Below are 26,333 nucleotides of genomic sequence, written 5' to 3'. Positions count from 1 at the left end.
GTGTTTGTCTTTGTGGACGTAGTTTACAGGATTCAATGTAACTTGCAAAGAAAATGAGGTCAGGTGGTTTATTTTCCCCTCCAAGGGTGCAGGAATCCTTATTGTAAGTACACCATGGTCCAGCTTCTCCCTCTGCCTGATCCTACTTTCTTCCCTTTCCCTGTGCAAATGGATCCTAAGATCACTTCCAAGTAAGCATCCTGCACACTTATTACCATTTCAGGATTTATATCTCAGGGAGCTCAACCTATCTCTTACAGCTATTTATAAGTGTGTTATGGGTCACATAATATTTGATACTATGGGATATCATAATACTATGATGCCACCCACTTCTGTTGACACTGTTCACAAAAAAAATACCTCTTTCTAATATATTCAGTTCTCTAGGGGATAACATATGTCTAATGAGAATGTATGAGGAGAAATGGGCCTTAAACTTGTAAAATGCTTTGGCCTAATGGGGAGCTGAGAGACTGTGTGGAAACTGCATTTCTGCAGTGTAGAAATGTATGGCTACTTGTTGGCAAGAAGCAGCTTTCTCTTTTCAGACCATGAAACCTTCCAATTCTATGGAATGAGGCACTTCAGTCTTCCCCTGCCTACTTTCCTTTTCATTGGTAGTAGGAACCGCCATTCTGTGCCATCAGAAATTCCAACCTCTCTCCATTGCCCCTGCTCTTGGGGGAAGAGTAGCCCCCTAGCTTCAGTGCTAGAAGGTATTTCTGGCTACAGGCAGCAATGACCTGGTGTTTCCAGTGACAGTTCAACTTTTATCTCTTGATGCATTCCTAAGAATCAACTTAGTCATAGTTGCAAAGGAACGAGGTATTCCTGCTTTTTTTCTCAGGGAACTGAAGTCATGCCAATATCACCTAGGCTCACTCATCATCAGGAAGGTATAAATGTTGAAAGAAAAGGCCAATGTATTTTGCCATCCCTGGTTTCAGGTGTGGAGGAACAAAATGGCTTAGTATAGTGACCCTGACTACAGAGGTAACCAAAGCCATTTGGAATAGAGGTAAATTAAAATGCTACATGACTGAAGAGCAGGGGCTTGTAAGGCCCATTTTGGCATCAGGAACAGATAATACAATGCCCACAAATACTGATGATGCTCAATACATATCTGTTGAATGTAGAGGTAGCTACTAAGTATTGGGGATAAAACCATTGACAAGATAGACATGGTTTGGGCACCTGGGTGGCTTAGTGGGTGAGCATCTGCCTTTGGCTCAGGTCGTAATCCCAGGGTCTGGGATCGAGTCCCACATCAGGCTCCCCATGGGGAGCCAGTTTCTCCCTATGCCTATGTCTCTGCCTCTCTCTTTGTGTCTCTCATGAATAAATTAGTAAAAAAAAAATATAGACATGATTTTTTCTGTTCTGGGGGAACTTGGAGTCTGGTGTAAATAAGATAGTAATGAGGGTACATGAGCCATCTGAGGTTCCTCCTCAGGTAAGGAAGGTAGGATAATTTGAGAGTGCAGTTATTCTGCTCACAAAGGATCAGTGTTGTTGATATTGTTTTGTTTATACCTCTTAATTATTTTTCCTCTGGTTTTGTAGTCTTTGGGTACATGCAGAATAAATCAGAAGAATTTTCTGGTTGTATGTTTTTGAACTTAATTTACAGGACACTTTAATTTTCAAAGAAAATGAAGTGAAGTGGTATATTTTCCTGTCAAGTGATGCAAGGGCAAAAAAGACACGTGACATACTAGCCAACATTTAATAAATTTAATAAATTAATAGGAAGTATCACAAAAACTTGGAATGGATAACATACAGGAACCACAAATAAGACAACACTTTGCAACCACTCACAAAAAGTGCCACTTGACAAAGGAGAAGATTTACAGGAAATAATATAAGGCAGTCTGTTGCACGTGTCTTAAACAGATATACATATATAATAGTACATCAAAATGATTTGTTTGACAGTAAATTCACCACGTTTACATTTATCACATAGACTTTTTTTTTTAAAACATTTACAAAAGTTTGAAGATTTAACATTGAACTGTAAGATTTATATCCAAATGAGTATATTTGTTTCATACCAAACTGCACAGAATAGCACACAATTTGAGAATAATTACTGTGTTGGGTACTATTAAGTACTACTACTTGATGACATAAGAATTATTAACAAATGTGCTATAAGCTATAATCATTCAACTTATTGCTAGTGCTTTTGAAAATCTGTGGTTTATATTTTATTTCTTTGTAAAACATGTGCTATGAGCTTGCCCTGATAGTTAAGAAAAGAAATCAGATGTTTCCAATTTTCTCTAATACTCACAATTCTTCAGATCTGAATGTGTAGTCATTTTAAGGACTGCTGAAGGATTTTCTTCAATCCTTTTTATATCACCTACTCTGCCTTACATTAATACAAATCGATGGATTCATGCAACATACATGGCATACATGCAGGACACCATCTGTATGTGCAGAACTCATGCTCAATGCATGCTGTGTGTCTTCAGACATCTTCGTTTCAGTAGGAATTAGATCATCTCATTCAATTTCATATAATTGTTTTAACATGCAATTCAACAGAGCTAACAGGCAGGTAGACTTTACTTTCATGGTATATTTGGGCATGCTCAAGCAATTGACTGACATTTGGCAGTGTTGTTAATCAAGTAGAGACTGTATGAGTTTCCCCGAATACAGCAGCTCTCCCACTGCCCCTGTGGCAGACGGTTGGATTTATCTATGCTGTGTGTTGAGAACATAGACCAGGGGGTTTTTGAAATTCAGATTCTGCCTTCAACAATTTCAAGATATTGAGAAGCACACGCTCAGGTGTGTAAGTAACTGTCAGGCATAAGAGATAGCATCATGAATTCTTCGGAAATTGGTCCACAGTTGTGTGAAATGGACACACATGGAAATAGTGGAAACAATTGGATACTCGGCACACAGCATAGACTTCGTGGTCTGACTTTAGTGATGCTTGAAAACCTTTCAAGGTTAACAAACTAGTTAAATGGTACTGAATTCTTAGAGCAGCAGGCCCACGAATGAAACGATGGCCAACACTGATTGTGACACAACACTATATTTTAACAAAGATCTTAAACTTCTGGCACGTAATTGTAGTACAATGAAGAGCTTGCCACTTTCACAAATTAGCTGCAGCCTTTTCCTGCACTAGAGAGTTTGGAAGGATCTGAAAATGAGATAAATTTTGTTTAAAATCCAAATGGAAACTCTGTATTTCTGTTTTTCCCAGAGTTCAGTACAAGCTTGTTTTTAATTACTGTTTTTTCACATTCTAAGGGCCTAATTCTGTAGTCCTTAATCAAGTAAAACTTCCAAGGTTTTGATCATCTATGCTTCCAGCACAAGTTTTACTCAAAAATGGACTGCGAAATTGGGTCCTATAGATAGAGGTACCATAATTACGAAAATATTTTAATAAGGCTCGAAATGCTAATTTCACTTTGTGTGTAGCACACGAATTTCCAGGATCCTGAGATCAAAACCCAATTGATGTTGAATCCTGGATTGGGAAATAACTCTGGGATCCTGTTCCCCAGTTTAATCACAGAATTAGGTATTTACTAAGGACCAGAATGAAAACACTAATTCCAGTTTGCTTGTCGTTATAATCAGAATTTGAACATTGTCCTTAAGAAGTGAAAAGCTATTGGTGTATATATCTCGTATCATCCTTCCACTTCTGTAGTCCTGGTAAACCAGCTGCTATGTTAAAATACCACTATGTTTGGGGACGGACATTGCAGTAAAATACCAACACGACATTCCGACAATGTCAAATTTTGCCCCTATATGTGACAACGAGGCTAAGTTCTACCTTTGACTCGCTAATGTGTGTGATAGGGTATCAGAAGGCAGAACCTATCTTACTGTGTTTATGTGTGTAGATGAGCAGAGCAAGAATTTAAAGTGTATATTTACTGTTAACCCAGAAAAGGATTCCACTGTATTTGTTAATTTTGGTGTGGTTGAAATATAAACCACTGTCACGTGCATCATTCTGGTCTCCTGCAAATGCCACCTGAGATGAACATTTCCTTATGCACAAAAGAAAGAAAGAGAGAATGAAAGAAAGAGGGAGGAGGAGGGAAGGAAACAGGAAGGAAGGGGAAGCAGAAACATCAACATTTTATGCATCGAATAATCAAAATAAGTTATTCTCAATCTATTATAAACAGTAAATATAGAACCCTAAATCTCACTATTGTGTGCATGATTGTAAAATACAGGGTTGCAAAGCTATATACAAAACATTTTTTATCAGACGATGATATTTACATTAGTTATGACGGCCGGGAGAATTCTAGGACCTTTTCCTACATTTGGAGCGTTACCGTAGGAAAAGACTATGCTGCTTACACGCTGCTGATCCTTTCACTAACCACACTGGAGGGATTAACTGGCAGCTCCAAATTCTCCACCTGCATCTCTATACCGGGCTCATTGTCATTAGCTTTCTTAATCACCGGTTCGTTGGTATGCCGGTAAATGTTAACATTGAGCTCCCTTCCGGACAAAGCGGTCGCAGCCACTCTGGGGATCTGTCTCACGGGAGGCTTCTTTTCTGGCTTATAATTGCAGCGCAAATAGTTAGAGAAAGCCCTGCGGTAAATTTTGTTGAAAAGCGTGTACACCAGAGGATTGATTCCCGAACAGACATAGCCAATCCAAACAAACACGTTCAGAAGCTTTTCCATGAGCTTTTGGTTACAGGCCTTCCCGCACAGAACCGACAGAATATTGGTAATGAAAAACGGGCACCACATGACCAGAAACACAAAGAAAACAATGCCAAGGACTTTGGACGCTTTCCGTTCGTTGTTGATGGCTTGCATGGTGCCCCTGGGACGTCGCTCTTTCTTCTTTCTTCGGCGTGGGTTCGAATCTTGGTTGGGGCTGGCAGAGTTCTCTTCCTCCGTGCCGTTCCTCCTGCAGCACTTCAGAAAGTCCAGGTTTATTCTGGGCGGTTCCTCGATGTGGCCGTGCAGTAACATCAGGGCTTGACGGCGAAGAACGTGGATGGTCAGGCAGTATGTAATCACCATGATCGTCAACGGTATGAAGAAAGCGACGAAGGACCCGATGAGAACGAAGTTTGGGTCGTTCAGCACGCACGTGGTGTTGTTGACGAACACTTTCTCTTCATCTCTCAGTCCGATCACTGGGATGGGAACGGACACCCCTAAAGGAACAAAGAGAAGAAGGTAGGGGTATTGTTACAGCACACTGAAAGGCTGAACAGGCCTGTGCAGTGGCATACATTCGATTGCATTTTACTGAAAAGTCAGAGCTGGTATTTGTTGAAGGCTATTCATGGCATATGTTGAGAGTCACAGGAGAGAGCATTCCTGACCTCAGGAAATGACAATTTCTTTCATGCTAGGGATGCCTTCTTCCCAAAGTTCTGTAGGAAGCGAAGAATTCCCCTTATTGCTCGTGTGTGAGAGTGGATTGTGTCTGCTGTGTTTCATTTCTGGGTCCTAAAATTGGCCTGGCTCACAGGGAGCACTCAATAAATCGTTGTTGAATGAATGAATACGTTACATCTCTTAGTCTGAGTGAGTTTTTAGCTGACAGCATCATTTTCGACTCCTTCCTTTCCTGAGGAAAGAGGCTAAGAGGAGGAAATTTTATGTGTGAGCCTTATGGAGCCACAGCCCCGGAGCTCTGGCTACTGGAGATGGAGAGGACAGTATGGCCCTCAGCGGTACTGCAGAGACTAGATCTGACCGCTATGCAGGAATAATGATGCATATGCAGAAACTGAGTGAGAGGACTCTTTTTAGCAAGAGTATTTTGTGAGTTGCTGGGCATAAACAACCTCATTTCAAGGGCAAGAGACAGAGTAGAATGCAGAGTTGAGAGAGATGCAATCTCCCCCTTTCTGTGTGGAGTTTTGAGCATTTGTTGTTTTTTAAGAATACTGAGAGCTAGTCCTTGTAGGCTGTACCTCCATTAGTAAAGAAGCTCACTGGTAGAAAATAGCAACAAGGAGGTAGGATTGGAAGGGGCTCTTGTGGCTCAGTCTCCGTGAAAAACCTGGAAATTTTCAGAATTCACTCTGATAGATCTTGAAGAGATCCGGCATCAGTAAGTAGGGATAATTTGCAAGTAAAGTTCAGATTTTTATGTTAATTTATTCTCTCTTGTGTCCCCAGGAAGTTGAAGCCTGGGAAAAGTCAGATTGAATTTTTAGGAATCTACCAGAGATTATTATTCAGAAATCCTGGGCTGGCGGATGTTCACATTGAATTGTAAGCGGAGAGAGAAGTGCACGCCTACAGGTTGTTGCTGGCTTTAGGGAACACATAGAGAGCTGTGACAAATCTGAAACTGAAAATCCCTTGTTACAGACATAGCCTTAATACCCTAGATCAGGGAGAGAGTTTGGGCTGGATGATCAAGAGGGAAAAATGGCCAATGGCTCTTTGCTAGAGCCTGCTGAAGATGTTGACTGTTATTTACTCTCTGGGAAGACATGAGTAAGAGACAGTGTTTGGAAAGTGATCTGTAAGCCTTCTTCCTGAGACATGGAATTTCTGAAATGACTGGCCTTTTTTTCTAGAGAAAGAGACCAAGTGATGGTGTGAGAAGCAGTAATGTGGCAAGCCTCCTTGGGGTACTAGTACATGCTCAAAGCTCTGAGCCGAGGTGTGCCATTAAGGAAAGTCAGATAGGCTGTGAAAAGCAGAAGACCCTGCCCACAAAACGCATCCTCAGGTAATGCTGTGAGAGATCCAGAGGAAGACGCTGAACTCTGGATGGGGAGGAGCAATGTTTATTAGAAGATAATTTTCACCAAGTTTGATGAAACTGCATGGAAGAATTTCAACAGGCATTTTGGAGTACAGAGTACAACAGAACCCCACAGGTTACATTTCTTTCTTTCTTTTTCTTTCTTTCTTTCTTTCTTTCTTTCTTTCTTTCTTTCTTTCTTTCTTTTCTTTTTCTTTCTCTTCTTTCTTCCTTCCTTCCTTCCTTCCTTCCTTCCTTCCTTCTTTCTTTCTTTCTTTTTCTTTTAGGATTTTGCTTGACACAGAGACAGAGAGAGCAGAAGCAAAGGGAGCCACAGGGGGAGAAGGAGAAGCAGGCTTCTTGCATAGCAGGGCTCAATTCCAGGACTCTGAGATCATGACCTGAGCTGAAGGTGGACGTTTAACTGACTGAGTCACCCAAGCACCTCAACATTTCTTAAGTTACAGAAAGGCAGAGAAGAAGGCTGCCAGCTTGTAACTTTAGAACCTTTGTTTCAAAAGTCACAAATAGAAGGGAGTCTTTAGAAAGAGTGTAGATCAGGCTTGCCAGAGGGAAGTCAGTACTGTGTTATCTTCAGTGAAATGTTTTAGTGAAAGGTTAGGCTGCAGGAAGTTTTCTGGAGTTAAGGAAGTAAATAGAGAATTAAGAGAAAAGGGAAGGGTTTCTTCAAAACATAATTTACAAGAGAAAATAATTAGAGTGAGAACCTATAGGTTAAGAGAGACCTAAAATACCCATGAAGCAATTATAATATGTGGCCCTTCTTGGAATTTTGATGCCAACAAACTTTGAAAAACATTCAAGACACAGCTGGAAATTTTGAATAATGACTGGCTTTTTGATGAGATTAAATAATTACCATTTATTAATTTTTAAGAGAGATGTTGATATTGTGGTTATGCAGAAAAATAGCATTTATATTTTTAAACATACATATTTATACATTTATACAGTATTATGATGTCTGGAGTTTAGTTCAAAATAATATGAGAAGGAGGGGAATCCCTGGGTGGCTCAGCGGTTTAGCCCCTGCCTTGGCCCAGGGCGTGATCCTGGAGTCCCAGGATCAAGTCCTGCATTGGACTCCCTTCATGGAGCCTGCTTCTCCCTCTGCCTGTGTCTCTGCGTCTCTCTCTCTCTCTCACTCTGTGTCTCCCATGAATAAATAAATAAAATCTTTAAAAACAAAACAAAACAAAATAATATGAGAAGGAGAAGTAGATGGAAGTATGAATGAAATAAGACAGTCTGTAAATTGATAAATCTTAGAGCTGGATGATGAATACATGGGTCTTTATTATGTAATTGTACCTACTTTTGTAATCTTCGAAAGCCTCCATAACAAAAGTCTAATAATGTTTTGAAAGTTAAAAAGAAAAAGAGAAGACATAAAGGTCCTTTCTGAAGTAGGCGATGAAATCAATATTAGATATCAGATCATAAAGTTCTCCAAGACTTACTGGCACTGCTGACCTCAGAAGTGATTACTTTAGAGCAACAAACTTGGAGTTCTGAGTAGAAACACTCACCACTTTGATATAATTTTAGGAAAGAAGGCTATTTTCTGCCAAAGTGCTGGTAGAAAGATGTATACTTTCTCAGAATCCTATAGCAAGACCAGAGAGGGGTGTAGGGGAACTCCTCCCCCTCCAACCTCTCCCCCTCTCCCATCCCCCAGCAATGTGGGAACTAGAGACTTGGTCTGGGGAAATTGTATTCACTCTGGAGGAATCCTGATAAGTTAGAAAAGTCTACACTCAGGAAACAAGTGCTGGACTAGAGATTCTGCAGGGAACTGCAATCTTTTAGAACTACCTGAAGTCTCTGGGGAAGGCCTTTACACACTGACCAGAAGAGTGGAGACCAGCTCTGCAGTGGTATTAGCTTGTTTCTGTTAAAAGATTTATTCACTTTTCTAAGGGACTCTAGGGCTTAAAAATAGGCCTGTGTCAAAGGATAAAAAAGACTGACTCTAGATGAACTGAAGCTGTTATCGGATATGTGAGTCCAATTTTATTCATGGAACCTATTTGTATAATTTTATGTACATTGAGTAGAGTGATTCCAAAGCTGCCTTTTACTGAGTCATTCTTATGTTCCAGGCACTGAGCCATGCATATCAGTGATATTATAGATGTAAACTACATTATCTCAATTTGGTTAAAGACTCTGTAACACAGATTTTAGCAAAGTAGCTTAACCCCTTTACCAAATTTATGGCATTATTAGTTTTCCTTTTATTATTTTTAAAAGAAACCACGAATGCAATCAACAAAACAAGAAGAAACTCAAGATTTTTCAACAATATCTGGAAATTATAAATAATAGCAACAAATGAAGCAGCATTAATAAAAATATATATTGCATGGTTATTTTGTTTAATACTTAAAATAATTAAAAGTATGTGTTAACAGTTCTCAAAGTGTTATTTAAGGACTCTGGGGGCTGCTGAGGGTCTTTTAGATGGTTTGCTAGATTTCTTTTTTCTAACTATTTATCTTTAAAACTGTTTTCTTCATAAATTTCAACCTAAACAACACATTACAAATTGAATGCTGGTACAAATATGAGAATTCAACTATCTTTCTATAAACCTAAACATCAAAGAGATTTTCAAAAGTGTAAAATATGGTTTTCATAACAATGTTATTTAGGCTAACATTAAATGGGTTTATTCTTGTTATTTAAAATGAAGCAATTCATAGTTTAAATGTTTCTCAGTTTTAATTTCAAATACAATAAATATCAATAAATATAATTCATAGAAACAAAAACTTTTTGGGGTCTTCAATTATTTTGAAGAGTATAAAGGGGTCCTGATACCACTGAGTTTGAGAACTGCTATTCTATGTTAATCGACAAAGTTATTTCAACCCTGGAGAGTTAAGTTCAGCAAATAAGTAAAGTCTTCCTTAGTATTTTAAATTTGTCAAGCAGTGGAAATTCAGGAGATATTATAATGTCAGATAAATATAAAACAACATCAATAATAGCAACAAACTACATGCACTATCTTATTCATTCTTGTAAAAATTCTGAAAGGCACATGGTATTTGGTGAAGTTAACTTCAGAAAAGTTAAGTAATTTTAATAAGTGTAATTGGAGCAATCTTTGATATTTTTGAAGCCTTTGAGTTGGCCAAGGAGAAAGAGTGAAAATGAACTATCATAGAAGATACCAGGTACATTATAACAATCACAGTAATAATAATTACCTTTTATTGAGTGCTTCCAATTTGTCATACACGGAGACAAGTATTTTTTGATTATTATATATTTTCACATATTATCTTAATCCAGACAAAAAATATAGAAAGAAGGAATTATTAACTAGAATCACTTAATCTTTCTGAAATTAAGTTCAATGAATCTTTATCAGTCTTCTTTAGAATTTTAGAAACAGCATAAATAAGTTATAATTCATGTTCTGCTGAAAATATCAAGCACTACTTCAACCAATAAGTAGTCATTTTGCATGCATTATCTCATTTAGTTCTCAAAAAACCCTAAAAAGTGGTTATTTATTAAGATTACTTAAACTCAGAGAGACAAAAATACTTTCAGTAAACATATAGGGTTAGCACTTTAGAAACATTTAATTCAAAAACAGTTATAGTTTAAGTCTTTATTGAAATTATCATGTGTTACTACTACTATGACTACGACTACTATTATGACTATGACCACTACTGCTACTGCCACTATTGCTACTCCTATTATTCATTGAGTACTCACTGACTCTGGTGCTTTATCTGCATCACATATTTTACATGCATTATCTCATTCCAGCCTCATAAAAACCATAAAATAACTTGATAAGTTTATTTACTTCAAATAAGGCAAGTAAATCCAGAAAATATATAAAGATGTTCCCATTGTTTCTTAAAGCCTCGAATTCAAGCAACACAGATCAATTCTCTTCAAGCTATCAGAGAATAATTACCATATGCCAATGATTCTTAGATGCACATTTCTTTCAGATTTCAATGTTTTTGAAAGCATGATGCGTCTTACAACTGAAAGTCTCTTACAATCACTGTTGGCCAGCCCCCAGTCACCATATAGGTGTCACTGCCAGTACATGTGAGAACCTGTTCTCAAAAACTTCTTTTGATCTCTTCTAGTAAGATCAAAATTATCAGCAGTAAAATTTACAAAATGGTATCAGTGGCATGGTAGTAATTCAGTGTAAATAAAGAATTATGTCAAAACAGGCAATGGGATGGAATGTTCTGAAGTCATCCTCAACAGTGTCAAACGCCATAGAGAGATCTAGAATTAAAAACATTTCCTCTGTCTTTGAAAATGAGGAGGTCACTGGTGATTACAGAGAGAACAATTATAGTGGAGTAGTGAAGACAGGAAACAGATTGCCAAGAAATAAATAATAAACGGTGATACAAAGGAGGAGAGAGAGAGTATAGATTAAATTTCCTGGAACAAATTGGCTAACATCAAAGAGTAAACATTCTTCTAAACTGCAGGGCTATCTTTAATAATACAACATTATACTAAACCGAAGGGCAATCTCAGAGGTATCTCTTTTTATGAGTTGTTTTTCATGGAAATAATTTTTTTGCAAAGACACTTAGGAGGACCCCACAATGTCAAGCTGACATGCATGGTCCCTTGCCTCATGGAGTAATAAATGAGTCTCTTGCACATGGGAGCTGATACCAGAAGACAAAGGAACTATGTTCATAGAAGAACGTAGAAATCTCTGGTTTCAGGTGATAAAGCTTGACAGAGTTGTAGAGAGAAGCACTGTGCATGCTTTAGCAAATACATCAGTGTGATGTTTGTGTAGTGAGAATGTGAAGAAACAGTCAGGTTCAGAGTCAACTTTGAACTTCAAGTGGTTGTGAGGTCTAAGAAGAATAGGGACATAGTCATGTGTGAATAAGGGATAGTGATTGCAGTAGTAGGGGTAAGAAGAACTCAAATGACTTTGAGGGAATTTGAACTAAAAGAAGACTATAAACAAGGAAAGCAAGAAAAGATAGCCCATGAGCCATCAAGAGGAATGCTCAGAGTTGTAAGATATACTTGGAAGAGAATCTGTGAAGAGGTGGGTGGGGAAGAGCCCTGTAGGTCCTAGTAACTACAACATTGCTGAGGGCATGAGAAAGTAAAATTGGAGGTATGCTGAAATATGACCACATTACTACCAAGAGGTAGTAGGATATGCCACCCCAAAATATGCCTTTTTGGAATAAAGATTATTTTGAGTTAATTATTTTGAGAAATTGCAGACATGGGGGAAGCTCTGAAAACAAAGTAGAAGTTACCCCTTTTTAAGAGAAATTTGCATTCATAAAGGAAATCTCCCTATGTAAGGGTTTTTCTTTCTGTACCAGGAAGAGGATGACTAAATCATGAAACAATCTTATTAATGGAGAAGGCATCCACTGAAATCTGCATAACAAACCTTACTCTTGTTTATTGTGCTTTTCCTAGTAATCTCCCATAACTGGTCTCCCCCCACCCAAAATCTTTCTTTGTTGTTAGTTGAAGATGGTATTTAAGGTGATGGCTTGCACCATCTGGAGAAGTTACTCAGTTTTTTGAGGTGTTTCCCATTTATACAGGAAGTAGCTACATGTTATTAAATGCTTGTTTCTCACTTGTTAATCTGTCTTCTATTACTTGGGATCTAAGCTAAGACTTGAGAAAGGTAGATGGAAAATTATTTTTCCTTCTATACTTCACTCACAAGCTAATAATGTTCATGAAGACTTAGATTATATTCAATATTATTAAAATTAATAATGTGCTTACACATTAAAGATGAAAGCTAGTAGAGTGGAAGAACTTAAAGATACAAAAAAGGAAGGTAAGAGATGATGGAATAAGGTCCCTGAGGAGGCAAAGTCAAACAATTGGAAGAATTACACAGGGAATTAAGAATGGCTTTTATTTTCTATTAGATGATAGTATGAATGGGTGGTAGAAATTATCAAGGCATACAGAAAAAGGTAAAAGAGGGAGAAATGAGAAATAAATTGTAGATGGCAAAAGAGCAGAATTGTTAACTTGATGCACAAAATGATTTAAGTGGACATTTGTTGATTCTGTGAAGCCATGAGAAATGGAGAGTGAATGCAGATAGGTGAATGCAGACAGTAAACTTTTCTTAAAAATAAAATCAGTTGAATATTCTTATATGCTATTGGGAAAATATTCAGGAGAGAGAGTTTGGACATTCAGGGGAAAAAACGATAATGGTCAATGGAACAAGGCTCTGAGAACTTGAGAAAAATGGACTGCTGGGTCCCCAGGCAGAAAGTGTAGACTTGGGGAGAAGGCAGCCTCAGTTCTCTTATAACAGGTAAGAAAGATATGAGAGGGAAAGAAGACAATCTAAATCAAGGGAGAAGTAGAAGGGACTAACGGAAATAAACCTACTTTTGAGATATTTAAGAATTTCCATTTACAAGACATAGTGATTGGATATGGCATTTGAGGGAGAAGGAAGAGTCAATAAGTAATTTCAAGTTTCGAGTTTGTGTCCTTAGGTAGATGGGGTTGCCATTGGGCATAAGAACATAGGTGAAAGAGCAAGATTGTGTAAGGGATGGTGATGGACTCTGGATTGTGTTATGTTAGAAGTGCTTGTTGAGGATCAATATGAAATTCTATGTGAATATAGGTGTTTGGAACTTAGGAGACAGGTGTGAGCTGGGAGCATGACTTTTCTTATAAGGGGAAATTAAAAGGACAAGATCTTTTAAAGAGAACGTTTGTAGAAAGAAGAAGGATCAGAAGAAAATCTAGGGCAAGGGTTCTACACCGTTTTACAAGTATAAACCTCCTCTCAGAATAAGGTTTTTCAATGGATAAAATAACACAGAGGATTGCAAAGGAAAAATTATTTTGACATTCTGCTATCAAACATTAAAGACAAACTTTAGAAACAGTAATATATATGCTGTTTGATTAACACATTAAGTATCAAGTTCTAGTGATGGATCTAATAGCTACTCAAATTTTTTTCTTAAAGATTTTATATATTTATGAGAGACAGAGAGAGAGAGAGAGAGAGAGAGAGGCAGAGACACAGGCAGAGGGAGAAGCAGGCTCCATGCAGGGAGCTTGACGTGGGACTCGATCCCGGGTCTCCAGGATCACACCCTGGGATGAAGGCGGTGCTAAACTGCTGAACCACCAGGGCTGCCTGCTACTCAAATTTTTAAATAGTGATCAGCATTTATCATATGCCAAGTTATCTGCCAGAACCGAATATGATTTTTAATTATCTGTGATTCCTATTGGTGATGATAATACAAGTACTGCAAATTACTATTTGGTTTATTGCCTATATTTGTAATTGGAGTAAACCCCAAATCTCAGTTATCAGTTATTTAAAATAAAGATGTAAATTTTTTTCAACATTGGAATTTACAAATTCCCAGCTACAGTAATGATGCAGTAGCTAGTATCAAAATTAGACTTACCTTCCTACTATAAAGAAATATAAAGATGGGCAAGAAAAGATTATCATTTTCTAATAATGGTGGAGTAGCTTATAGAAGACCAACATTCCTTCTAATAAAAATCATAAATTGTGAGCAAAATTTTAAAATCCCAATATTTGAAGGTACATAAGGGTAAGCAAAAAGCATGTAGAAATTATAGAAGACTCAGCCACTGAATGAGGGAAACATGTTGTTTGAGTTCCAAATTTATCTCTCTTCTCTTGAGGGCATTCTCCAGCATGGAGGTTAGATCTCAAAGCAGAAAGTTATAGTCTAGGGGTGCCAGGGTGTTGCAGTCAGTTGGGCATCCAACTCTTGGTTTCAGCTGAGGTTGTGGTCTTCAGGTCATGAGATTGGGCCTCATGTTGGGCTCCAAACTGGGCTTGGAGTCTGCTTGAGAGTCTCTCTCCCTCTCCCTCTTGCCCCTCCCACTCATGTTCTCTCTCTCTGTCTCTCAAATAAATAAAGAAAGCTACAGTCTAATTGAACTGAGGAATAAGAGAATAGTATTAAGATCTGCCAGAACAGTTAAGATTTGAAGACTGCAGTCAGAGAAAGGACAAACCATAGGGAGGAAGGGCCTTAAAATTTCTGTAAAATGTTCCTTCCATTTCTTTCTTGACACCCGAATCCTTTATGTGTGAGATTCCTAGGTATCCATGGAACAAGCAACATTTTAAAGGACAAAAGTATTTAATAGAGATTTCAATAGTTGTCTATTGCAGAGAAAACAAAGTTGGTAGTTTGCACCACACCATTAGAAACACTTAGTAAATACCTTGGCCTTTCATTTATATTCAAGAGGAGCATATCTTAGGAAAAAAGCTGGTTTCTTAGGACTAAAAGATTTGCCCTAGAACTGAAAACAAGAGCTTTTAAAACCCACAGCCCATCATAAAAAACCATAAACAATGTTTCTTTAAGAGTGTATTTAGAAAATTACTACATATACAAAGAAACAGAAAAATGTGACCCATTTTAGAGGAAAATAAGTAAATAGAAACAGACCCACACATGATCCAGATACTGAAATGAACAAAGGCTTTAACTGGGATAAATATGTTAATAATTTACCAGAAAAGATAGATATGTGGTGGTAGACATGGGAATTTCAGGATAGATGTGGAAACTAATGAAAAGAGGAAATCCTACAACTAAAAAATTCATTACTTAAAATTAAGAAAACACATCTCATGGGATTAATAGTAGAAACAATGATCATTGAGCTTCAAGATGGTCAATACATATCATTTAAACTTAAGCACAATGAAAAAAAGATTTTTAAAAATTGGACTCCTGTTTGTAGCCATGATAGAGTTACCATTCTGCCAAAAACAAGTATAAAACTGGACAGAATATATATATATATATATATACTGAATATATATATACTGTTTTCTTTTTTTTTAATTTTTATTTATTTATGATAGTCACAGAGAGAGAGAGAGAGGCAGAGACATAGGCAGAGGGAGAAGCAGGCTCCATGCACCGGGAGCCTGATGTGGGATTCGATCCCGGGTCTCCAGGATCACGCCCTAGGCCAAAGGCAGGCGCCAAACCGCTGCGCCACCCAGGGATCCCCTATATATACTGTTTTCAAGCATTTGGAAGTAATTTGTATAGGGCTGTGCTTTTTAAGATAAAGGAAACACACAAGATAGTGTTATATTCACCCTCTCCCTCTCTATCTGGAGATAATTTCTTGACTGTGGCACAAAGAAGGGAAGCCCAAGCAGGGATTGGCTATCCTATTAAACTAATGAAGCAAAGATCAGAGTTCAGGATTACCCAAACACCTGGAATTTTCTGGGCAAGGTGTAAGAGAAGAGAGAATCATGCAGAAGGGGAGACCAAGAAGTATTTGTAACCACACCCTTCAGGTACATAGTTGAGAGCTAGGTTACACAGTGAGATTCCATAAGGCCTAGAAATGAGTGGCAGCGATGAGGACAAGAGCAGAACAAATATACTAGAAGTTATGTAGTCCTAGAAGTTGGAGTCTGGCCCAACCAGAATGAAGAGACCATATTAACCCATCACTAACATCTTGAAGATTCAGTGAAACAAAAGAAAGCATATACTTAGCAATAAGGATCATGTCCTTAAAAGATGCACCATAATAGAACCTAAAACCAAACCTCAGTAGGACCAAGAAAAACAGAAGGAAATTCAGAGCATGCCAGACTGAAATTCAATACTCTTTAAAAGAAAACAACACCTTCTAGACTCTGTCATGTATCATCTACAGTGCCCTTTATAAAATAAAAAATAGGCATGAAGAAATAGGAAATTATGGTAATAATCACAAAAAAACAATCAATCTAAACAAACTTGCTATGCCACTTACTTTTGGAATTATCAGAGAAGAATTTGCAGCAACTATTACAAAATAAAGATCTTGAAGGACTTAAAGCCAAGTATAGTCCTATTGAATGAAGAGATGCTAGCTTTTGGCAGAGAAATGTAAATTATAAAAAAGAATGGGAATGGAAATTTTGGAACTATGAGGTAAAATATATGAATGAAAAATAAACTGGACAAGTTTTACAGGTGATTGGAAATGGCAGAAAAAAAGAACTACAAACTTAAAGACACAAAAATTCACTAGAAGAAGTTGAGGGAGCTAAGATGGCAGCATAGTAGGAGGACCCTAGACTTGCCTCATCTCTTGAACACGGCTAGATAACTATCAAATCATTCTGAATACTCAAGAAATTGACCTGAGGACTGACAGAACAAATGCACAATTGGAGGAGAGAAAAGGCCACATGGAGGAAGGTAGGAAGTGCAAAGACATGGTTTGGAGGAAAAATGAATCACAGGTGCTGTGGAAGGGAGGGAGCCATGGTTGTGGAGAAAGGCAAGAGCACACAGGGATATCCACGAGGAGAACACTTCCTCAAAGCTACTGACTGGGAAAATGAGAAGGAATAATTTTTGTGAATTTTTACAACCAGCAGGGCTCAAAGACTGGAGTTTTAGAGGTCAGCAGGCTTGGCCAGGATAGAGCCCTGAGGGTGCTGCCCTACTCCAGGAGAGAAGGCAGGTCAGCAACCCTGGGGCAGATGGCACAATCTGAGGATCACCTAAGGGGCATGGAGAGAGACTCTTCGCTCTCCTTGGAGTGCATCTGTGAGAGAAGTATTCACAGAGACGTAACTCTGGGAATAAAGGAGCCAGTGGCACTATTTCCCTCCTCTGCCCCTCAGGATAGGGGCAGAGACACCTGCTGAAAGCATCTAACCTTGACACAGGCTCTTTAGCCAGCTTGCTCCAAATCTCACACCCCCTACACTCTAGCATGACTGGCCTTCTTGGTCAAGCCTGTATTTTTCCCAGCATAGCAGGACCTTCCCCCAGGAGACTAGTTCAGGCCCCCACCACAGCACATTCCTAAAGTTTGGAGTTTGAAAAGTCAGCTGGCTTGGCTGGGATAGAGCCCAAAGGGCGCTGCACTGCTCCAGGCAGACAAGCAACTTGGAGACAAACTGCTTGAAGACAACCATATGAAAAATGCCTGGGAGGCATGAGGGGAAATTATTTGCTCTTCTGGCAGTTTGTTCCTGAGAGCAGCAAGAAAGGACTCCCCTCTCTGGGAAAAAGGAGCTGGTTATGGCCCCTCAGCATAAATCAACTTCAGTAAACAGCACTGGACCAACACTGGTTGCCTAACTTGCATATGCCAAGCCCTGTCCCCTGTATTCTACTGGTACTGCTTTTCTCAGGCAAGCGTACCTAAGGATGAGCATAGCAGACCCCTTACCCAGAAGACCAGCACAAACTCCTACACTCACTGTGTCTTCTAACCATAACTGCAAGGCTTTAGTTCTAGTGGAAGTAGCCTCAGGTCTCATTTAACAAGCAGACCAGAACATGCCTAGTTAAAACTTGCCACACTCTGGTTGAGGTCCAAACGCTGCCCACTGCAGGCAAGGGTAGCCTCTGAAGACAACTGACCTGAGGGAAAGAGTAGCCAAAACAGCATCAGAGTACACGCAGCACACACCAGAGACACTTCCTGAAACCCCAGTTCCTGGACACTTTATGACCTCTTCATAAAGCCACTACTCTCAAGAGTAGGAAACAAAATAGGATTTTCTAACAGAGAAGAAGACAGAGACTTAGACAAATTGCCAAGAGAGATTCATCTCATAAGAAAGAACAAGAAAAGGTCACAGCCAGAGATCTATTTGAAACAGATATAAGTAATATGCCTGCTCAAGAATTTAAAGCAACAACATAAGGATACTGGGTGGGCTTGAGAGAAGCATGGAAGACATCAGGGAGGCCCTTACTACAGAGATAAAGAGTTAAAAAACAGTAAGAATTAAAAATACAATAACCAAGATTTGAAATTGCCTGAATGTAATGATCACAAGGATAAAAGAAGTGGAGGAATGAATAAGTGATATAGAAGATAGAATAATGGGTGTACCTAGGTGGCTTAGTCAGTTAACTGTCTGCCTTTGGCTCAGGTCATACTCCCAGAATCCTGTGATTGAGCTCCACATCGGGATCCCTGCTTAGTGTGGAGTCTACCTTTCCCTCTCCATCTACTTCTCCCTCTCTATTTACCTCTCCTCCCATTCATGATCTCTCTTACAAGAAAGAAAGAAAGAAAGAAAGAAAGAAAGAAAGAAAGAAAGAAAGAAGAAAATCTTAATTAAAAAAGGAAGATAGAATAATGGAAAATAATGAAGTTGAACAAAAGAGAGAAAGAAGAATTATAGATCATGAGACTAGACTTAAGGAACTCAGTGGTTTAATCACACATAATGGCATTTGTATCATAGGAGTCCTAAAAGAAGAAGAGAGAGAAAAAGGGGCAGAAGGTTTATTTGAGGAAATAATAGCTGAAAATTTTCCTAGTGTGGGGAAGGAAACAGGCATTTAAGTCCAGGAGGCATGGTGAACTCCCATCAAAATCAACAAAAGTAGGCCAACACCAAGACATACCGTAGTTAAATTTGCAAAAATATAGTGTTAAAGAAAAAACTTAAAAGCAGCAAGACAAAAGAAGTTCTTAACTTAAAAGGAACGACCCACAAGGCTAGCCACAGATCTCTCCACAAAATTTAACAAGCCAAAAGGGAGTGGCATGATATATTCAATGTGCTGAATGGGAAAAAATTAACAGTCCAGAGTACTCTATCCAACAAGGCTATAGTTCAGAATCGGAGAAATAAAGAGTTCCCTGGACAAATAAAAACTAAAGGAGTTTGTGACCACTAAACCAGACCTGCAAGAAATATTTTTTAAAGCTTTATTTTTGTATTTGAGAGAGACAGAGAGAGAGAGAGAGAGAAAGAGAGAGAAAGAGAGGGAGAGAGAAAGAGAGGGTTGGGGGAGGGAAAGGGAGAAGGAGAGAGAATCTCCAGCAGACTCCCTGCTAAGTGCAGAGCCTGACACTGGGCTCAATCCCATGACCCTGGGATCATGGTCTGAACTGAAACCAAGAGTTGGACACTCAACCAACTGAGCTACCCTGGCACCCTTGCAAGAAATATTAAAGAAGACTCTTTGAGTGGGAAAGAAAGACCAAAATGGGGACACCTGGATGGCTCAGTGGTTTAGCCCCTGCCTTCAGCTCAGGGCGTGATCCTGGAGTCCCAGGATTGAGTCCCATGTTGGGCTCCCTGCATGGAGCTTGTTTCTCCCTCTGCCTGTGTTTCTACTTCTTTCTCTCTGTGTCTCATGAATAAATAAAAATAAAATTAAAAAAAAGAAAGAACAAAATAACAAGGACTAGAAAGGAACTGAGAAAATCTCCAATAACAACCACAAAATGAGCAATAAAATGGTACTAAATGCATATCTATTAATAATCACTCTGAATGTAATTGGACTAAATGCTCCAATCAAAAGACATATGGTGTCAGAATGGATTAAAAAAAGGCCCATTGATGTGCTGTCTTCAAGAAAGTCATTTTAGACCTAAGGACACCTGCAGATTGAAAGTTAGGGGATGGAGAAACATTTGTCATGCAAATGGAAGTCAAAAGAATCAGACACACTGGATTTTAAACCAAAGACTGAAACAACAGATGAAGAATGGCACTATATCATAATAAAAGGGATTATCTAACAAAAAGATCTAAAAATTGTAAATGCATATCCATCCAACATGGGAGCACCCAAATATATAAATTGATTAATAACAAACAGAAAGGAACTCATTGATAATAATACCATAATAGTAAGGGTCTTTAACACCCCACCTAGAGCAGTGGACAGATCCTCTAAGCAGAAAATCAACAAGGAAACAATGACTTTCAATGACAAACTGGACCAGATGGATTTAACAGATATTTTCAGAACATTTCATCCTAAAGCAGCAGAATACACATTTTTTTCAAGTACACCTGGGACATTCTTCAGACAGATCACACACTAGGTCACAGATTAGGCCTCAACAAGGACAAAAAGATTTAGATCACACCATGGATCTTTTCCCACCGTGATGTTATGAAGCTGGATGTCAACCACAAGAAAAAATTTGGAAGGACCACAAATATTTGGGGGTTAAACAACATGCTACTAAAAGAATGATTGGATCTGTCAGGAAACCAAAGAAGAAACAAAAAAATACATGGAAACAAATGAAAATGAAAACTTGACAGTCCATGAGCAGCCCGGGTGGCTCAGTGGTTTAGTGCCACCTTCAGCCCAGGGCATGACCCTGGAGACCCGGGATCGAGTCCCACATCAGGCTCCCTGCGAGGAGCCTGCTTCTCCCTCTGCTTGTGTCTCTGCCTCTCTTTCTCTCTGTGTCTCTCATGAATAAATAAATAAAATCTTAAAAAAAAAGAAAACATGACAGTCCAAAACCTTTGGGATGCAGCAAAAGTGGCCATAAGAGGGAAGTATATAGCAGTACAGATCTACCTCTAGAAGTAAGAAAAACCTCAAATAAATGATCTAACCTTACACCTATAGGAGCTAGAAAAGGAACAGCAAATTAAGCCCAAAGTCAGCAGAAGGGAAATAATAAAGATTAGAACAGAAATAAATGATATAGAAACTAAAAAACAGTAGAACAGATCAATGAAACCAGGAACTGGTTCTTTGAAAAAATTCATACAATTGATAAACTCCTAGCCATACTTACCAAAAAGAAAAAAGACCCAAATGAATAAAATCACGAATGAGAGAGGAGTGATCACAACCAACACCATAGAAATAAAAACAATTATAAGAGAATATTATGAAAAAATGTCGAAAATCTGGAAGAAATGGATAAATTCCTAGAAACATGTAAACTACCAAAACTGAAAAAGAAGAAAACCTGAACATACTGATGACCAGCAAAGAAATTTTACCAGAAATAAAAAGAATCTCTCAACAAACAAAAGTCCAAGGCCAGATGGCTTATCAGGAGAATTCTACCAAACATTTAAAGTAGAATTAATACATATTCTTCTCACCTATTCTAAAAAATTGAAATGGAAGTAAAACCTTCAAGTTCATTTTGAGGCTAGTATTTGCTTGATTCCAAAACCAGATAAAGACCTCACTAAAAAAGAGAAACTCAAGCCAATATCCCTGATAAACATGGATTCAAAAATTCTCAACAAAATACTAACAAACTGAATCCAATTGTGCATTAAAAGAATCATTCATCACCATCAAATGGGATTTATTCCTGGCTGCAAAGGTGGTTCAATATTTGTAAATCAATCAATGTCATCCACTATGCCAATATAAGAAAAGGTAAGAACCCTATGATCCTTTCAATAAATGCAGAAAAAGCATTTGTTGAAGTGCAACATCCATTTGTGATTAAAACCCTCAACAAACTAGTTATAGAGGGTACATACCTTAACATAGTAAAGGCCATATACGAAAAAACCATAGCTAATATCATCCTCAGTGGGGAAAAATTGACAGCTTTTCCTCTACCAGAAACAAGACAGGGATGTTCACTCTCACTACTGTTGTTTTATTTAACATAGCACTGGAATTCCTAGCCTTAGCAATCAGACAACAAAAAAATAAAAGGCATCCAAATCATTAGGAAAGAAGTAAAATTTCCTATTTGCAGATGACATGATACTCTATGTATAAACCCTGAAGGACTCCACCAAAAAATTGCTAGAACTGATACAAAAATTCAGTAAAGTTGCTGGTTATGAAATCAATGTACAGAAATTTGTTACATTTCTATATGCCAATAATAAAACAGCAAAAAGAGAAATCAAGGAATCAATTTCATATACAATTTCACAAAAAACCATAAGATACCTAGGAATAAATCTAACCAGAGAGGTAAAAGATCTGTACTCTGAAAACTATAAAAGATTGATGAAAGAAATTGAAAATGACCTAAAGAAATGGGAAAACATTCCATGCTCATGGATTGGAAGAAAAAATATTGTTAAAATATACTACCAAAACCAATCTACACATTTAGTGAAATCCCTGCCAAAATACCACCAGCCGTATTTCACAGAGCTAGAAAAATCTTAAACTTTGTATGGAACTACAAAAGACCCTGAATAGCCAAAGCAATCTAGAAAAAGAAAAGCAAAGCTGGAGGCATCAAAATTCCAGATTTCAAGTTATATTGCAAAACTGTAGTGATCAAGACAATATGGTACTGGCATAAGAACAGACATATAGATCAATGGAGCAGAATAGAAAGCCCGAAATTGACCCACAACTGTATAGTTAGCAATCCTCACAGAGCAGAAAGGAATATCCAATGGAAAAAAAAAAAAAAAGACAGACTGTTTAACAAATGGTATTGGGCAAATTGGACAGCAACATGCAAAAGAATGAAACTGGACCACTTTCTTACACTATACACAAAAATAAATTCAAAATGAATGAAAGACATAAATGTGACACAAGAAGCCATCAAAATCCCAGAGCAGAACATAGGCAGTAACTTCTTTGACATTGTCCATAGCAACTTCTTACTAGGTATGTCTCCTGAGGCAAGGGAATCAAAAACAAAAATAAAATGTTTGGATTTCATCAAAATAAAAAGCTTCTGCACATTGAAGCAAACAATGAACAAAAATAAAAGGCAACTTACAGAGTGGGAGATGATATTTGCTCATGACATATCTGATAAAGTGTTAGTATCCAAAATATATAAAGAACTTATAAAACTCAACACCCCCACACCAAAAAATCTAATTAAAAAAGGACAGAAGACTTGAATAGACATTTTCCAAAGAAGACATCCAGATGGCCAGCAGATGCTTGAAAAGATGCTCAGCATCACTAATCATCAGGGAAATATAAAATAAAACTACAGTGAGATATCATCTCACATTTGTCAGAATGACTAAAATTAACAACACAGAACACAAGTAGTGTTGGTGAAGATGTGGAGAAAAGGGAAACCTCTTACACTGTTGGTGAGAATGCAAAGTGGTGCAGCCACTATGGAAAACAGTATCGGGGTTCCTCAAAAAGTTAAAAATAAAACTACCCCATGATCCAGCAATTGCAGTACTAGGTATGTACCCAAAGGTTATAAAAATACTGATTTGAAGGGATAAATGCACCTCAATGTTTATAGCAGCATTATCAGCAATAGCCAAATTATGGAAAGAGCCTAAATGTTCTTTGACCATGAATGGATAAATAAGTGGTATATATAGACAATGGAATATTACTCAGCCATCAAAAGAAAGAATCTTGCTATTGCAAGGACATGTGTAGAGCCAGAGAGTATTAACAAAGCAAAAGGCAAATACCATATGATTTAATTTGCATGTGGAACTTAAGAAACAAAACTGATAAACATAGGGGGAGAAAAGAGAGACAAACCAAGAAACAGACTCCTAACTATAGGAACAAATTGAGGGAGGTGGATGGTGGGAAGGTTTAAATAGATGATGGGTATCAAGGAGGGCACTTGTGATAAGCACTGGATGTTGTATGTAAGTGATAAGTCCTAAATTCTACACCTGAATACTATTACATTGTATGTTAACTGGAATTTAAATAAACCTTGAAAAAATAATTGGAAGACCAAAGAAAAAAGATTTTAAAAAATTAAGATTTCATTGGCCTATGGAACAATATAAAGCACTCTAATACACATGTGATGAGAGTCCCAGAAGAAGAGGAGAAATAATGGGGCAGGAAAATATTTGAAGAGATAATGGTATAAACTAGCCAAATTTGGGATGCCTAGATGGCTCAGTGGTAGGGCACCTCCTTTCGGCTCAGGGCATGATCCTGGAGTACAGGGATCGAGTCCCACATCAGGCTTCTTGCATGGAGCCTGCTTCTCTCTCTACCTGTGTCTCTGCTTCTCTTTCTCTGTGTCTCTCATGAATAAATAAATAAAATCTTTAAAAAATTAACTGGCCAAATTTGATGGAAGGTATTCATCTATAGATCTATGCAACTCAACAAGCCCTTAATGAAATAAATTTTAAAAAAGAGAAATCATAAGTATATTATAAACAAGCTATTTATAAACATATCTAGAAGCAAGAGAAAAAAGACGCATTTCATAGAAAGGATTAATATAGAAATGTCTATGACTTCACATCAGATGCTATAGAGGACAGAAGATAATAAAATCATCTTTAAATAGAACAAAGTAAATGGATATTTTAAAAAATGCATAAAATCAGCAATCTCAGTTTCTACTGTAAGACATTTTTACAAAGAAGAAATTACATCCTACATAGAAGGGAAGAAATAATAAAGACAACAAAAATCAATGAAAGAGAAAACAAAAATAATAGAGAAAGTTGGCAAAGTAAAAGTTGATTCTTTGCAACTTTTAACAAAACTGATGAATCTCTAACAAAACACATCAAGAAAAAGCAGGTAGAAAGAAGAGAGGGAACACATATTACTAATAGCAAGAATGAAAGAGAGGGTATCACTACATAACCAACAGACATTAAAAAATAAGGATATACTATGATCAGCTATGATCAACTTTATGATCAGCTTCGTGTATAATGTAAGAATCATAGAAATAGTACAAGTCTATTTATACCCACCAACATATGCATAATTGTTTCCATATGGTTTATTTCTAAATATGGTATTTAGAACATAGTTATACACAACACATAGTTATAATTTTTCTTTGAATTATAATTTAACTTAAAAAAAACACAGTAAGAGAGAACGTGCACTTTTACATGGTTCAAATGTTTTATCTTCCAATCTTTCTCCTCGCTGAGATTCATGCATATTAGATGACTTTCTAGAGCCCCATAAGCTGTTGATGCTCATGATGATGGATTTTTTTTTAAAGATTTTATTTATTTATTCATGAGAGACACACACACAGAGAAAGAGAGAGAGGCAGAGACATAGGCAGAGGGAGAAGAGGCTCCATGCAGGAAGCCCAATTTGTGACTCCATTCCAAAACTGCAGGATCATGCCCTGAGCCAAAGGTAGAAGCTCAGCCGCTGAGCCACCAATGCATCCCATGATGTTGGAGTTTTAAAAGAAATGTACATACTGAGTACAGTTTACTAGCACATAAAACTAGATTTCAATTATACATTTGTATGAGGTTTTACAAATGTATATACCTGTGTAATTATCAGCCAGTCAAAATAATAAAACATTTTTAACACTACTGATAATTTTCTCAAGTCCCTTTCTAGTTAGTGTCCTTGAGCTCAGAAAATGAGTATTTGGATATCAATAAATATAGATTAGTTTTGCGGGCAGCCCCGGTGGCTGAGCGGTTTAGCACCACCTTCAGCCCGGGGTGTGATCCTTGGAGTCCGGAATTGAGTCCCGCGTCCGGTTCCCTGCCTGGAGCCTGCTTCTCCCTTTGCCTATGTCTCTGCCTCTCTCTTTGTTGTTGTTGTGGTTGTTTTTTTTCCCTGCCTCTCTCTTTGTGTCTGTCATGAATAAATAAATAAAATCTTAAAAAAATAGATTAGTTTTGCTGTTCCAGAGCTTCACATAGATGGAGTTATATAGGATCTATGCTCATATATTTGGCTGCTTTTGGTCATTATAATGGCTGTCAAATCACCCTTATTTTTGGTTGTATCACTGGTTTTTATTGTAAATACTATTCTTTTGCAAGAACTTTTGCTGATATTTTCATATGTTGATGGACATTTGGGTTATTTCCAGTATTGGACTAT

General features: G+C 37.7%; 1 protein-coding gene across 4 annotated transcripts in view; it reads right to left on the bottom strand.

Moving 5' to 3' along the window:
- Positions 1–1,725: 1,725 nt before the first annotated feature.
- HTR2C (5-hydroxytryptamine receptor 2C) overlaps positions 1,726–26,333 on the bottom strand; it is a 307,776-nt gene continuing 283,168 nt past the window's right edge. For all 4 annotated transcript variants that reach the window (XM_025983878.2, XM_072744528.1, XM_072744530.1 and 1 more), the window contains exon 6: positions 1,726–5,194. In XM_025983878.2, coding sequence (XP_025839663.1) covers positions 4,368–5,194 — 827 coding nt within the window. In that variant the 3' untranslated portion in view covers positions 1,726–4,367. The remainder of the gene's footprint in view (positions 5,195–26,333) is intronic.

The sequence above is a fragment of the Vulpes vulpes genome, chromosome X (assembly GCF_048418805.1).
Source record: "Vulpes vulpes isolate BD-2025 chromosome X, VulVul3, whole genome shotgun sequence".
In the NCBI taxonomy this organism is placed as follows: domain Eukaryota; kingdom Metazoa; phylum Chordata; class Mammalia; order Carnivora; family Canidae; genus Vulpes; species Vulpes vulpes.
This window is presented reverse-complemented; position numbering and strand designations above follow the sequence as displayed.